The sequence below is a fragment of the Phacochoerus africanus genome, chromosome 14 (assembly GCF_016906955.1).
Source record: "Phacochoerus africanus isolate WHEZ1 chromosome 14, ROS_Pafr_v1, whole genome shotgun sequence".
Lineage (NCBI taxonomy): Eukaryota > Metazoa > Chordata > Mammalia > Artiodactyla > Suidae > Phacochoerus > Phacochoerus africanus.
The window spans coordinates 21,595,174-21,611,693 of record NC_062557.1 but is presented as its reverse complement, the minus strand read 5'-3'; the positions used below and the strand labels follow the sequence as shown (position 1 = coordinate 21,611,693).

General features: G+C 43.7%; 3 protein-coding genes across 3 annotated transcripts; all 3 read right to left on the bottom strand.

The window, feature by feature from the left end:
- Positions 1 to 1,929: 1,929 nt before the first annotated feature.
- On the bottom strand, positions 1,930 to 2,593 carry LOC125113804 (keratin-associated protein 2-3-like). The gene has a single exon (XM_047756752.1). It carries the CDS (start codon positions 2,534 to 2,536, stop codon positions 2,183 to 2,185), a length of 354 nt encoding a protein of 117 aa, XP_047612708.1. The 5' UTR covers positions 2,537 to 2,593; the 3' UTR covers positions 1,930 to 2,182.
- Positions 2,594 to 10,379: 7,786 nt separating this feature from the next.
- On the bottom strand, positions 10,380 to 11,064 carry LOC125113805 (keratin-associated protein 2-3-like). Its single transcript, XM_047756753.1, has one exon. It carries the CDS (start codon positions 11,005 to 11,007, stop codon positions 10,654 to 10,656), a length of 354 nt encoding a protein of 117 aa, XP_047612709.1. The 5' UTR covers positions 11,008 to 11,064; the 3' UTR covers positions 10,380 to 10,653.
- Positions 11,065 to 14,987: 3,923 nt separating this feature from the next.
- On the bottom strand, positions 14,988 to 16,317 carry LOC125113802 (keratin-associated protein 2-3-like). Its single transcript, XM_047756751.1, has one exon. It carries the CDS (start codon positions 16,258 to 16,260, stop codon positions 15,907 to 15,909), a length of 354 nt encoding a protein of 117 aa, XP_047612707.1. The 5' UTR covers positions 16,261 to 16,317; the 3' UTR covers positions 14,988 to 15,906.
- Positions 16,318 to 16,520: the final 203 nt, after the last annotated feature.

Sequence of the window (16,520 nt, the reverse complement as noted above, 5' to 3'; positions counted from 1 at the left end):
AGTGATAGAATTATATTACAGTGTGATTCATGCCAGTGTCCAATAAAGACATTCATGTCAGATGGTAACCATGACTACAGGTATGAAGTTGAAAGATGGTTAGGGTAGTAACCAAATGTTGGAGATCAAAAACTTAATAAACCATCTTGCCCAACAATTTAATTTCATAGGTGTAGAAACTGACATCATTCTTTTTTATAAATAGCGCATGTTTATTAAATCTTAGTAAGCATAGGGTACTAAAGGATTATTAGAAGGCAAGACCCAATCTGCCTGCCTCCTATCTTGCTCTAGTGCACAAATCAGCATGGTACCCGTAGGCCAGATTTATTGTTGAAAAGAGGGAAACAGAATCATTCAGTCTCAAAGTTTTAAATTGGAACATTGGTATTGTGGTGTGGACTACAATTTTAATTTCCTCTTTGCAGCAGCTGATGTTAGAATACTCTTGAGCCTGGGACTGGCTGCACTTTGGAGACGTAAGTGACTTGCTCCATTCTCACAGCCAGTATGCAGCTAGAAAAGCTGGGTATAAAACACCTAGCCCTCATTCCTAGATCAGTTCGTTGTATTTATAACCTGCTGCCTTCCAGGATCAATAGAAATCAGCAAAACTCATTGTTTTCTGTGCTTTTTTTCCTATTTTATAATAGCTCAAGAGTAGAAATATCAGTGGTGGCAGAATACACTATAGAGCTATGGTTTCAAACGCACAGCAAGTCAGCGTAGATTTTTTAAAATTCTTTTAAGCATCTCTGGCCAGAAGAATTCCTATAGAGTGGCAATACCATGCTGATTTGTGCACTAGAGCAAGATAGGAACCAGGCAGATTGGGTCTTGCCTTCTAATAATCCTTTAGTACCCCATGATTTTATCCCTAATTAATTCCTGTTTCCTACCTTCAGATGATTTAATACTCCCTCTAGGTTTCTATGTCTGCCATATTCTTTGTGTCTTCTTTATTCCATGGTCATCATCTGAGTTAACTCTCACAGGCTATCAGTTGGACCAGAATAATGGCCTCTTGGTTTGTTACTGTATAGTCATTATAGGTCTAGCCTTTGGCCCTTCGTTTTTATAAGCAGCTACCAGAAGAATCATCCCTATGCCCAAGTCTTGTTATGCATTCCTCTGCCCCAAGTGTGCCAACAGTTCTCTGGTGCTTATATTTTTGCATTAACGGCATCCTCCTTTGGCTAGTATTCAAAGTACACAACATTTCCAAATTCATCTTTCATTATTATTCTACATGTACCCAGGGCTCCCAGTCAAATGATCTCTGAACAACTCTATGTACGTTTGTGCATACCATTTCCATTATTAAGAATGCTGTCTTCCCAACAAATCTGCACATCTAAATCTTAAGCCCCATGAACTGTTAGCTTCTTTCAATCTTTTTTGTTCTCCCCAATGAATAGCAACTTCTCTGTGGACACCAGACCATGTGTTGTATTTTTTTTCCATACTCTAAATTTTTTTTTTTTTTTAGGTCTTTTTAGAGCCACAGCCACAGCATATGGAGGTTCCCACGCTAGGGGTGGAATCGGAGCTGTAGCCGTTGGCCTACACCACAGCCACAGTAACATGAGATCTGAGCTGCGTCTGTGACCTACACCACAGCCACAGTAATGCCGGATCCTTAACCCACTGAGGAAGGCCAGGGATGGAACCTGCATCCTCATGGATACTCATCAGCTTCGTTTCCGCTGAGCCACGATGGGAACTCCCTCCAAACTCTAATCTGTAGGTGAGTTGTTGTGAATTTGATTCTTCTCCCTAGAAGTTTCTTGGACAGGGGAACATTTTAACTCAATTTTAAATTCTGTTGTGTACCATACAGTCTATGGCTCGCAGATAGTATTATTATTATTAGGTTTACATTTAACGAAAAAAAAAAATGAGAATGAATAAGTAAAACCAAAGCTGTGGTTGCCAGGCCAAAAAAAGAGAAGTTTATTAGAAAACGATCATGCTGCAAGACTTAAGATCTCAGAGGGGAAGAAGGAAGTTGTTGCTGTTCCTTGAGAACAGCCCAAGGCTTAATGGATGAATCTGGATCTTTTTCAACTCCTGGGTGATTTGGGGTCTTGATGGTTCAGGGCAGGAAGTTTGTCAGGTAGAGAAATGAGAGTAGAACTTTTGCAGAAGGTTGGTTGTTTGCTCCTGGCAGTCCGTGCGTGGCTCAGCAGCAAGAGGGGAAGGTCCTGCAGACGGTGCGGCAGGGGGCGGGCTGGCAGCAGGGCGGGCGGCAGCACGGGGACTGCACCGACACCGGCCGGCAGCACGGGGTGGCCCAGCAGCACGGGCGGCAGACCACGGCCTGGCAGGACGAGGGGCAGCAGGTGATGGGGCGGCAGCAGCCCTCCTGCAGGCTGCACGGGTCGCAGCAGACAGGGCGGCGGCAGGGCTCGCAGATGGAGCGCGTGTAGCGGGGCGCGCAGGTCACGGGGCGGCACACGGTGGTCTGGCAGGACACGGGGCGGCAGCAGCAGGGGTCGCGCTGGCAGCAGGGCTGGGCGCAGCAGGAGCCGGTCATGGTGGTGCCTGGGGCTGAGGCGGGTGGAGGTGGTGAGAGGAGCGCAGGGTTCTCAGGTGTGACTGTCCTCCTGCCCGGGACCCTTTATATACCCTGGCCCGGTGCTCATGAACCCCTCTTGTTTATCTTTTGGCCAATTAAGTGAAACTTGTTTTGACTCGTGGCTGCATTGCTGGTGACATACTCATGATCTCGTTAAAGCACATTTTCTGCTTCCTCCCTATGAATGTATTCATGCTGTTCATCATCAAAATCTAAGTATTTGGGGCCATTTGGGGGTGATGACAGCTCTTGATGCTTATTTTGAGTAGATGGCATGTGACAAACCCTGGCCAAAATGGTCCTACATGAGCTGCAGTATTTGCAGAAATTACACACAAGGGGGTTTCTAGAGCCCTGACTACTTCCTATCCATCACCCCCAAAAATCTCCTGAAAAGCCTACCTGTGAGTCAGATGGGTGTGGATATCGCTTTGAATGGGGTGGCATAGGATAGTTACACAGGTCTTGCAGAAGTCCCAGAAGGGGACCATAGACTGAGGGAAACCTAGGGACCTTGGGGAGACCACTGTAAGTTCATGATCTCCCAAGAAAGCCAGCAGAACGTGGTGGAATGAAGCAGGCTTGCTTCACTATAAAACCATAAATAAAAGCACGAGATAGGCCTCAGGACACTAAGTAAAAGATAAAATGAGACCTGCATTCAAATTCACAAGATAATGATCCTTAGGACCAAGGACAGGAGTTTAAGAGAAAGATGATATTCCAGAGTAGGGGACCCTCATATATGGAATCCGGAGCCGATTCAACACATTTTAGCCGCCGCCTTTCTGCTGATTTGAATAAGCGGCTTGACAGTCCTAGTCTGACGTCTTACCAGGTGCCAAGGGAGCTCTTTTCTCCCTCCCGTCTTTCCTTGGATTATAAAAATGTAGCCCACCTCATCCTCCGGGCAGAGCTTCCTAGCCTGCCTGCTTGTCCGTCTCACAGGCGTCCTGTCTTAATAAATCTATTTCTCGCCTATCATATTGTCTCTTACTGAATTCCTTCTGGGCCGAACCACAAAGAACCTGAACCTCAGTTAAGTCTAGACACTGGGTGAGTGATTCTAATTTTAAAAAACCCCGGGTTCAAGACCCAATCGGGGTTCTCCCTAGGTTTGAGTCAGAGGTGTTTTCAGTTTCAACCTGATAAATGAAATGTACGTGCCCTGAATAAGCCCGCAGCTCACATGCTTGTATTCGAAAAGAAAAAACTTACTTTTATAAACTAAGTTAAGTATTAGAATTAAAAAATCCAAGACTGCTCTCCGTTTCAATTTTTTTTTTCTTTTCTTTTTTTCCAGTTCAGGTTGTGGCAATTCTGGCCTTTCTGGTCACAGAGTGCTGATTATATCTCCAAGGCATGACATTTTTTTTTTTTAATACTTGCCTTCCTTGTAAAGAATCATGTAATGAGAATTTTTTTTTTTTCTTCGTATCTCTTGACATGGATGCTCCAACCAGAAAATGACAGGATGGAGGTTTTTTCCAACAAACATGGAAAACATATACCCTGTGCAGAGAGGGGTGGATCGAGAGGCTATGCAGCTGTTCCATGATGGCACAGCTGGAAGTGTGACTGCTGGACAGGCTTCCTTGGGCATCATTGCCACAGGCAGTTGAGGAATTGCCTGGGGGAAACAGAAATGGTCTCCTTCTTTCAGCTTTACTCTCCTGATTATTCACCAGACCAGGGTTGGGATCACTTTAGAATCATTCGCATTATTGAAAAGAATGTGCTGCAGGCCCCAGAAGCTAAAGCTCCCCCCAACGGAATTTCAAACATAATTTCAAAACTTTAAAGTCATGCAAATTGACTGAACATAGAGTCACAACTGGGGAAACCGAGGAGGAAGAAATCAAGCAGAACCTCATTGAGGAAGACTCTTAACTCTGTCTCTCTGTGGTCCATGGACACTCGTGATTTTTTTTCCTTTTTCTTTTCTTTTTTTTTTTTTTTTGCTTTTTAGGGCATATGGTAGTTCCCAGGCTACAGGTCAAATCAGAGCTGCCGCTGCCAGCCTACAAACAGAGCCCCTGCAGTGCAGGATCTGAGCCACCTCTTCGACCTACACCACAGCTCACGGCAACGCCAGATCCTTAACCCACTGAGCGAGGCCAGGGATCAAACCCTCATTCTCATGGATCCTAGTAAGATTCATTTCCACTGTGCCGCAGGAGGAACTCCCTCATGATTTTTTTCAAAGCAGAAACCAGAACCTAAATAAAAGCTTGTATCTTCTGCTTTTTTTTCCCTTTTTCCCAGCTTCATTGAGATATAACTGACATAGCATGGTGGGTAATGTTTAAGGTGTGCTTTGTCAGGTTAATACATGGCAAAATGTTGACCACAATAAGGTTAGTTAATATGTCCCGCACCTGAATTAATTATCCTTTTGTTGTTGTTATGATGAGAACATTAAAGATCTGTTCTCATAGCACGTTTCAAGTATACAGTATACAGCTGACCCTTGAACAGCATGGGTTTGAACTGCATGAACCCACTTATCAGCAGATATTTTTTCACTTATAGGCAGATTTTTTTCAATAGTAAATGCTCCGGTACCATGCAAACGGTGGTTGGTTTCATCATAGATATGGAGGAAATGCAAATAGAGAGGAACCATGGAAATGGAGCCTTGACTATGGAGGACAGAGTCTAAGCTATACTCGGAGTTTTGACTGTGCAGAGGATCAGGGCCCCAACCCCCAAGCGTGCAAGGTCAACTGCAGTATTATTTCCTAGAGTCACCATGACCTACATCCGAATGTATTCATCTTATAACTGAAAGTTTTTATCCTTTGACCAGCATCTCCCCGTCTCTCCTACCCCTCAGGCCCTTTCTACTCTGTTACTCTGAGTTTGATATTTTTGATTCCACCTATAAGGGAGGTCATACAATATTTGTCTTTCTCGTTCTGACTGACTTCATTTAGCCTGATGCCTTCAAGGTCCATCCATGTTGTCACAGAGGCGTCTTTGGATGGCTAAATTATATAGAGAAAACATTTTATTTGTCCGTTCATCTGTGTTGGGACATTTAGGTTGTTTCAATGTCTTGCCTGTTATGCACAACGCTGTAATGAACATGGGAGGGCAGATAGCTCTTAGAAATAATGATTTCATCTCCTTTCAGTGGGATTGCTGGATCATAGGGTAGTTCTATTTTTAATTTTTTGAAGACCTTCCATATATTCCTTAGTAGCCACACCAATTTACATCCCTACCAACAGTGTACCAAGCTTCATCCATTCCCTAGACGAGAGAGTGCATATGCCAATCCCGCACTCCCAATCCATGCCTCCCCACCCCCTACCTTTCCTCTTTGGTAAGTCTAAGTTTGTTTTCAAAGTCTGTGAGTCTATTTCTGTTTATAAATAAGTTCACTTATATTCCTCCTTAGATTCCACGTATAAATGGTAACACATGATATTTGTCTTTCTCTGTCTGACATACTTCATAAATGAAGTATAATTATGCTAAAGCATAATAATATCTAGGTCCATTCTTGTCTGCAAATGACATGATTTCATTCTTTTTTATGGCTGAGTAATATTCCATTGTATATATGTAGCACAGTTTCTTTATCCATTCCTCTGTACATGGACATTTAGGATGCTTCCATGTCTTGGCTATTGTAAATAGTGCTGCAATGAAGATTGGGGTGCATATATATTTTCGAATTATGGTTTTCCCTGGATATATGCTCAGTGCAATGAAGATTGGGGTGCATATATATTTTCGAATTATGGTTTTCCCTGGATATATGCTGTATCATATGATGGTTCTATTTTTTTTTTTTTTTGAGGAACCTCCATACTGTTCTCCATAGTGGTTGTACCAATATACATTCCCACCAACATGTAGGACAATTCCCTTTTCTCCACATCCTCTCCAACATTTATTATCTCGTCCATTTTAAGAGGTGTGAGGTGCTATCACATTATGGTTTTGATTTGCATTTCCCTGGTGATTAGCGATGCTGAACACCTTTTCCTGTGCTTCTTGACCACCCCTATGTCTTCTTTGGAAAAAATGTCTACAAATCTGATATTTCTTTTTTTTTAAATCATTATTCTTTTTATTTTTTCTTCTATCTCTTTTTTTTTTGTCTTTTTAGGGCTGCATCTCAGCATATGGAGGTTCCCAAGATAGGGGTCTAATCATAGCTATAGCAGCCAGTCTACACCACAGCCACAGCAATGCAGGATCTGAGCCGCATCTGTGACCTACACCACAGCCCATAGCAACACCGGAGGCCAGGGATCCAACCTGCATCCTCATGGATACTAGTCAAATTCATTTCCACTGAGCCATGATGGGAACGCCAATCCTCTGATATTTTTAAAGTGAATTGGTTTTTTGCTTTGTTGCTGTTTAGTTGTAGGAGTTCCTTATATTCTTTGGATATTAACTGCTTATCAGATAGAGTTTGAGAATATTTTTTCCCATTTGGTAGGTTGCCTTTTCATTTTGTTGGTCATTTCTTTTGCTATGTAGATGCTTTGTCGTTTGATAGAGTCCCACTTGTTGATTTTTGCTTTTGTTGCTTATGATTTGCTCAAGTCAGATTGTCTCTTTTTTTATATGAAATAGCTTTTTAAAATTGTTTTGTTGTAGTTGATTCACAATGTTCTGTTGCTGTCCAGCAACCCGATCCAGATACATATATATATATATTCTTTTTCTCACATTCTCCTCCATCATGTTCCATCACAAGTGGCTAGATATAGTTCCTTATTCTATACAGCAGGATCTCATTGCTTACCCACTCCAAATGCAATAGTTTGCATCTACTAACCCCAAACTCCCAGTCCATCCCATTCCCTTCCCCACCCCACCTTAGCAACCACAAGTCTTTTCTCCATGTCCATGAGTTTTTGTTTTTGATTTTTTTTTTTTCTGTAGATAGGTTCATTTGAAGGCACATCATCTCTTAATCAGTGTTTCCCAATGCTGGGGGTGGGGTGTCTTTGTAATGATCATATTTTGTGCAAAGAGAACCTCTTTGGAGGATAACCTCAGTTAAGACTAATTTCTCTACTCCAAATACTTCTGATCCAAAATTATTCTCAAAAGATTTTTCCTTCCTCTTTACAAATAGCCCCCAAAATAGCCACAAGTGCTTCAGTAAGCAATCCTGGTGCTTATTCGGTCTAAGATACTCATCCTACTCCATAACCAAGTTTCATTTCCGGGAAGAAAATATATGGGTCATGTCTGAATAATTCATGTCACTGAGCTCTATGATTTGACACTGGTGGCAAGTCATATGCTATTTTCTGAAGCCACTTATCCTGAAACCAGACAACACTCATTGAAAATTTTGCCACTTACTATGTGTCCTTGAGCCTTGAGGGCTAATAATAGAAATATGTCAAGGCTGTTGTGAGGATAAAATGAGCTCATAAATGTCAAGCACTAAGAACAGTGCCTGGCGCTTAGTAAGTGTCTTGTATTGGGGGGGGGGAGGTTTTCGGACTTTTTGTTGTTTAAGGCTGCACCCGTGGCATATGGAGGTTCCCAGGCTAGGGGTCCAATTGGAGCTGTAGCCACCAGCCTACACCATAGCCACACCAGATCTGAGCTGCTTCTGTGAACTATACCACAGCTCATGGCAACATCAGATCCTTAACCCACTGAGTGAGGCCAAGGATCGAACTTGCAACCTCATGGTTCCTAGTCAGATTTGTTTCTCCTTCGCCATGACAGGAACTCTGGATTTGTTAATAAATATATTTTAATAGGTCATGTTACATTGGTGCCATATAAACTCTAAAGTTTGAATTTAGAACAAAGATGAATGTATCTGATATGAGCCAGTTTTCTGCTCAGTCACCATATTAAATAAGATTATGCAGTGAGAGTTTCACTAATAACATAAAATGAAAATATCTTGAAGGAAGATATAAAGCTTCCTCTATTTGGAGTTCCCACTGTGGCTCAGCAGAAACGAATCTGACTCGTGACTATGAGGTCTCAGATTCGATCCTTGGCCTCACTTAGTGGGTTAAGGATCCGGTCGGTGTTGCAGTGAGCTGTGGGGTAGATTACAGATATGGCTTGGATCTGGCGTTGCTATGGCTGTGGCGTAGGCCAGCAGCTACAGCTCCAATTGGACCCCTAACCTGGGAACCTCCATGTGCTGCTGGTGCAGCCCTAAAAGGACAAAAAAATAAAAAATAAAAAATAAAAATGACAGGAAAATTGCATGAGGTTTCTTATTAGCTTTGCAATCTTCAGCTTTTTTTTTTTTGCATTTTTAAGGCTTTATTGAAGTATAGTTGATTTACAATGTTGTGATAATTTCTGCTGTGCCACAAAATGATTCAGTTATACATGTACACACATCCACTTTCTTTCAGATTCTTTTCCCACATAGATTATCACAGAATATTGGGTAGAGTTCTCCGTGCTCTACAGCAGCTCCCTGTTTAACTATGTTTAACCATTTCAGGTACCTCCTTTATATTTATATTGCTTCTATTATGTGCTACTTGCCTTATTTCTTATGTATATCTCATCTCCATGAGTAGATTATAATCATTTGCAGCAGGGACCCGCTTTTCTTCCTTTGTATTTCCTCAGGGTGGTCAACTCAGTGTCTTATTCATAGTAGATGTTCAATACGTATGTATAGATGGATAGTGATTGATTAGTTTGCTTGCAAAATGCCATCAAAGCCCAATTTCTGTGCACAAAGCTAAGCAGCCCTTGAAAGCCAGTATAGATTGAATATCTACACAAGCTGACATTGCAAATAACACTCTGAATCACAAGGAGACCTGTACACACAGAAGGGAGTGCATTATCAGAGGAGGCAGTTATACTTGGTCAGAGAGTACAAGTTCCTGGGCAGAGGAACACGTATCGATCCTACCAAGAGGACGTGTTTGGCTTAAAGGCTTAAGGTTGGGGGGCTTGCATCCTCCCGGGTCTTTTCTGAACATCAGTGATTACGATTGCATTATAATTATATTGGTAAGAAACTTATATGAACTTTCATTACTTCTTGTTCTTTGGCTTCAAGACACAGTGACTGGCCAGATGCCCGCCCAAGTTTTCTTCCCCCTCTCACCTACTGGGCTTAAAATGTGTGAATTCAGCAAATGAGCACTCGGACTCCTTCCTGGCCACTGTTGAGGGACATTTCTTAGGTACCTGCCATGTGTCTAGAACTCTGGGCACAAATGACGCTATATGGTGAGGCTATTAGAGCCAGGCGCCCCTTGCTTACTCTGCTACCGTTCCCTGTACGTGCCATTTGTGGTAATAGGGACACCACCCAGACTTAAGTTATTTTCAAGAACAATTGAAGAGGATTATTCCAATATGGAATCTGAACTATGACACAGATGAACTTATTTATAAAATAGAAACAGACTCACAGACATAAGAAAACAAACGAACGATTACCAAAGGGGAAAGGAGGCAGGGAGGGATAAATCAGGACTTGGGGATTGGCAGCTACAAACTACTGTATGTAAAATAGATAAATGACAAGGTCCTGCTGTATTCAATACCCTCTAATAATGTATTCAATATCCTGTAATAAACCTTAATGGAAAAGAATATGCAAAAGAATGTGTATACACACAAACACACACACATATATATATATGTGTGTATAACTGAATCACTCTGCTGTGCCAAAGACATTAGCACAATATTGTAAATCAACTCTGCTTCAATAGCTTTTTTTTTTTTTTTTTTTTCAAAAAAGAGGATTATTCCACATCTTGCTTTGAATATCTCTGGACAAAATAGAATCTATTGAAAGGAAAAAGGACCAAGATCATGATTTTTATGCTGGGAGTGCTAAGTTTATTAGAAAAGCAGCAACATGATACAGGGGCAAGCTGGGTGTTGAGAGGGCAGGATATGCTTTCTCAGTAATTAGTTTGAAAAGTGTCTTCGGTTTCTCCCTATGAGCAAGTTCGAAGATACGAGGAGTGGGCTTCTCAAAAAACAAAACAACCAACCCCATATCGTTGGGCTGCGAAGCTGTGGGACAGCAGGATGGACCGGGGGCCTACGGAGGGACCTTAGTGGTGATGCCGCCTGGGATGTGCTGCTCAGCAGCAAGAGGGGAAGGTCCTGCAGACGGTGCGGCAGGGGGCGGGCTGGCAGCAGGACGGGCGGCAGCATGGGGACCGCACCGACACCGGCCGGCAGCACGGGGTGGCCCAGCAGCACGGGCGGCAGACCACGGCCTGGCAGGACGAGGGGCAGCAGGTGATGGGGCGGCAGCAGCCCTCCTGCAGGCTGCACGGGTCGCAGCAGACAGGGCGGCGGCAGGGCTCGCAGATGGAGCGCGTGTAGCGGGGCGCGCAGGTCACGGGGCGGCACACGGTGGTCTGGCAGGACACGGGGCGGCAGCAGCAGGGGTCGCGCTGGCAGCAGGGCTGGGCGCAGCAGGAGCCGGTCATGGTGGTGCCTGGGGCTGAGGCGGGTGGAGCTGGTGAGAGGAGCGCAGGGTTCTCAGGTGTGACTGTCCTCCTGCCCGGGGCCCTTTATATACCCTGGCCCGGTGCTCACGAGGTCATTCCTGATTTTTGTTTATTCTTTTCGATTGGGTTTGGCAAGTCAGTAAGTTCTCTAACATTTTTTTTCTGATGCTCAGCAACTCATAAAAGACCATTTGTTTTCCTTATTTAGTGAAGACTCGTTGTCTTTTGCTATTTATGGTTCAAGTAGGAACTTAATGAGGGTAACTTCAAAGTTTCCAATTATCTATAATTCAGCGATGGCTTTGCCTGTTCATGTTTTGATAGCAGAGTAGTTGTCATGCTCCGAGGGTGACTTCCTAATAGTGGAAGTGAATTCCCTAAGTTGTGAGTGTCCTTTTCCACTGCTGAGCTTCCTGGGCAACACGAGTTCAGAAAACTACTCTAGGGGTATTTTAAAAGTCATGGTTTGTCATTAAAAGAATGTCCAGTTTACTTTTGGAAGCTATAAGAAGGCATCTTAGTAGAACTCTTATCATCTGCAGGGTCCCCCCCCCCCCCCCCCCGCCTTTTGTGGTGAAATGCATATAAGGGAAAACTTACTGTCTTAACCGTGTTTGTGTGTGCAGCTCAGTGATAGTTAAGTACCTTCATATTGTGCCACCCTCAGCACCATCCATCTCCAGAACTCTTTTCATCCTGCACAACTGAAATTCTACATCCATGAAGCAACTCCCCAAGACCTCCTCTTCCCGGTGGAAACCACCATAGTAACTTTAAAAAGAAATCAGGAGTTCCCGTCGTGGCGCAGTGGTTAACAAATCCGACTAGGAACCATGAGGTTGCGGGTTCGGTCCCTGCCCTTGCTCAGTGGGTTAACGATCCGGCGTTGCCGTGAGCTGTGGTGTAGGTTGCAGACACGGCTCGGATCCCGCGTTGCTGTGGCTCTGGCATAGGCCGGTGGCTACAGCTCCGATCTGACCCCTAGCCTGGGAACCTCCATATGCCGTGGGAGCGGCCCAAGAAATAGCAACAACAACAACAACAACAAAAAAGACAAAAGACAAAAAAAAAAGAAATCAAATCTCTCTTTTTCCCTTCACAGCCCATAAATATTGGCTCCAACCCAACCAGGTCTGTGACCTTAGGCAAATCACTTCTCTGTTACCTTATGTGTAAAATGTGGAGTATAAACCCAGCCTCTGGAAAACACCATTCTACTCTCTGTTAATATGAGTTTGGCTTTTTTTTTTTTGTCTTAGATACATGGCTGTTAATTTCCATAGTTGTATCTTTCCAAACCATGGTGAATTTTACTATTTATTTATGACTTAGTACCTTCATGATAGCCAGAATCATGGAGTTCTAACTACATTTGAAGCATTATGCAAAAAGAAATACATGTATTAATTTATTCTTCATAAAAATCCTATGAGACAGGAAACAAATTTATGGCTACCAATTTATACTGGTGGGGGAGTATAAATTAGAAACTTTAGGATTAAAATATACACACTACTATATATAAAATAGGTAAACAACAAGATTCTATGGTATAGCACGGGAAACTATACCCAATATCTTCTAATAGCCTATAATGGAAAAGAATCTGTGGCTCAGTGGGTTAAGAACCTGACATAGTATCCTTGATGATGTGGGTTTGATCCTGAATAGCCAAAGCAATATTGAAAAAGAAAAATGGAACTGGAGGAATCTGGCTTCCTGACTTCAGACTATACTACAAACCTACAGTTATCAAAACAGTACTGGCACAGAAACAGAAATCTAGATCAATGGAACAGGATAGAAAGCCCAGACATAAACCCAAGCACTAATCTATGACAAAGGAGGCAGGCACATACAGTGGAGGAAAGATAGTCTTTTCAGTGTGTGGTGCTGGGGAAACTGGACAGCTACATGTAAAAGAATAAAATTCGAACATTCTCTAACAACGCACACAAAAATAAACTCAAAATGGATTAAAGACCTAAATGTAAGGCCAGATACTATGAACCTCTTAAGGGAAAACATAGGCAGAATGCTCTTTTTTTTTTTTTTTTTTTTTTTTTGCTATTTCTTGGGCTGCTCCCACGGCATGTGGGAGGCTAGGGATTGAATCGGAGCTGCAGCCACCGGCCTACGCCAAAGCCACAGCAACGCGGGATCCGAGCCACATCTGCAACCTACACCACAGCTCACAGCAACGCCGGATCCTTAACTCACTGAGCAGGGGCAGGGACTGAACCTGCAACCTCATGGTTCCTAGTCGGATTCGTTAACCACTGTGCCACGACAGGAACTCTCAGAATGCTCTTTGACATAAATCTAAGCAACATGTTTTTTGACCCACCTCCTAGAATAAAAATAAAAATAAAAATAAACCAATGGGATCTAAGTAAACTCAAAATCTTTTGCACAGCAAAGGAAACCTTTAAAAAAAATGAATGGGAGTAAATCTTTGCAAGTGATACAACCGATAAGGGGCTGATCTCCCAAATACACAAACAACTCATTTAACTCAACAACAACAAAATGGGCAGAAGACCTAAATAGATATTTATCCAAAGAAGACATACTTAGAGCCAACTGGCACATGAAAAGATTCTCACCATCACTAATTATTACAGAAATACGAATCAAAACTACAATGAGATACCATCTCACATGGGGCCAAATGACAGTCATTAACAAGTCTGCAAATAACAAATGCTGGAGAAAGTATTGTGAAGTATGAAGGAAATTTCTCTCTGCATCTGAGAAAATATTGTAAGAGGGGCAAATCTCTCAAAGGCACACAGGGGTAATTCTGAGAGGAGGAAAACAGATATAGTGGAGAATTTATAAAAATAACTTTAAAAAGGAGTTCCCATCATGGCTCAGTGGTTAACGAATTAGACTAGGAACCATGAGGTTGTGGGTTCGATCCCTGGCCTCGCTCAGTGGGTTAAGGATACAGCAATGCCATGAGCTGTGGTGTAGGTCAAAGACTCGGCTCGGATCCTGCATTGCTGTGGAAGCGGTGAAAGCCGGCATCAACAGCTCCGATTAGACCCCTAGCCTGGGAATCTCCATATGCCGCACATGTGGCCCTAGAAAGACAAAACAAACAAACAAACAAAAACTTAAAAAAATTTTTTTGGAGTTCTCGTTGTGGTTCAATGAGTACAGGACTACATGTAGTCTCCATGAGGATTCAGGTTCAATCCCTGGCCTCTCTCAGGGGGTTAAAGATCTGGCATTGCCGAGGCTGCTGTATAGGTTGCAGAGGCAGCTCTGATCTGGTGTTGCCATGGCAATGGTGTAGGCCTCAGATGCAGCTCTGATTTGACCCCTGGCCTGGAAAATTCCATATGGTGCAGTCGTAAGAAGGAAAAAATATTTCTTTAAATTTTAGAAACATGGTGATCCAGAATATGTAGAAAGAAATTGAACTTGTAAACTGCACCAGTAAACAATCAAACTCTCAATTAAGAGAAAACTCCATAGTGCGCATACAGACAGTGTGCAAGTTTTCAACGTAGTGGGGCTAGTTGTTGAGAAGCCTTTACCGTATTTCAAGAAAAATACTTTCCTTCCTGAGGTAGCTGATGGTTTATTCTAAGAATGCACGTATCTAGCTGGAGGTGAGAGTTGGGGTGAGATGAAGTCTTTCTCTCTTCCACCCCTGAGAATGTATCCATGCAATCATTCAACAATTTTTGATTATATACTCTGTGCCACATATGGTGTGGGACAGTGGGAATCCGGCAGTGAACAAAATCCATCAAGATCTGGGCCTTCACAAAGCTTTCCTTGCTTGATGCCTCTGGCTGGGCAGGTGGACACAGCCAAGCATACAAGAAGCACATTCCAAAATCACTTGGAGATGGAATGTTGGGACGTCAATACTTATTTCTCAGGAAAACAATGAAGCTTAGTTTCCCGACCAGGGTTAAGAGTGTTTAACGACAAAAACAAATCCACACTTTGGCATGGCTTTACTGGTCAAATTGTTTGGAGTTCTAAGTTAGAAGGGTTCCAACGAAACTACTTGTCTCCCTGCTTGGCTGGAGGGAGCCAGGAAAAGATGGGATAGTGAGTGGTTGTTCCAGGTCAGGCATTTCAGCGGTTAGGAATTCCAGGTATCCATGGATATGAACCCTTGCACAGTTTTCTAAATCGGGGAACAAATGGGATCATGACTTAGGCTTCCCACCCCCAACCCATCACCCTCGTGTGAGGATGAGGCATTAGTCAAGTTCAGGATCAGAGAGACGTGCATTTCCTCAGCCTCCCCAGGAAAACTATGGCTTGAAATAGGAAGGTGCTTCACATGAGAGGTTCTGAATTGCTATTAAAATTATAGACTTTTTGCCTGAATTTTTCTTAAAACTAAAAAAAAAAAAAAAAAGTCCTTGGAAAATCCTTCTTCTTTTGGTTTTTCTGATTTTGCATATCATCACTTAAGGTAAAAATAAGCTTTTTAAGATCCATAAACAATAAAGAGAAACACATTTGCTTCCCAGAAATAAAAGTTTATTATTCACTGTGCAAAGCCCTAAAAATATAACATTATCCTGGAAAAAATATCCCCTCTTGAAAGAGTAGCAAAGTGATGATGAGTCAGTGGGATAGAGCTCCAACTCAAGAGCGACTTTGATTTTTGTTTACTCTTTTTTTTTTCAAGCCAGGAATTCAAGTGATGAAAACTGGAATTTGTCTAAAGATGGTCAAAGAGGGCCAGGATTCGCTGCATAATTATGTGGGAAAATGGATAGTTGCTGTTGGTTGTTTGAAGGCAGGTAGGTTGCAAAAGCGGTGTCACTTAGCCGATGCATGGGGGGGGGGGGGAAGAATTTGCTCGTGTGTCTTAATACCTGGGAAGCTTTCTTGCAGGGCCGCTCAGCAGCAAGAGGGGAAGGTCCTGCAGACGGTGCGGCAGGGGGCGGGCTGGCAGCAGGACGGGCGGCAGCATGGGGACCGCACCGACACCGGCCGGCAGCACGGGGTGGCCCAGCAGCACGGGCGGCAGACCACGGCCTGGCAGGACGAGGGGCAGCAGGTGATGGGGCGGCAGCAGCCCTCCTGCAGGCTGCACGGGTCGCAGCAGACAGGGCGGCGGCAGGGCTCGCAGATGGAGCGCGTGTAGCGGGGCGCGCAGGTCACGGGGCGGCACACGGTGGTCTGGCAGGACACGGGGCGGCAGCAGCAGGGGTCGCGCTGGCAGCAGGGCTGGGCGCAGCAGGAGCCGGTCATGGTGGTGCCTGGGGCTGAGGCGGGTGGAGCTGGTGAGAGGAGCGCAGGGTTCTCAGGTGTGACTGTCCTCCTGCCCGGGGCCCTTTATATACCCTGGCTCGGTGCTCACGACCCTCACCACACGAGGTCATTTCCTGGAGTTGTGGTTGTCCACTGAAATGAGAAGGAACCCCAGATTGGTGGATCCAATGGCTGAGGCAGCAATTCCAGCATCACTGAAGGAAGCTGTCCTTCCTGTCTTTTTCCCCTGGCATGAATAC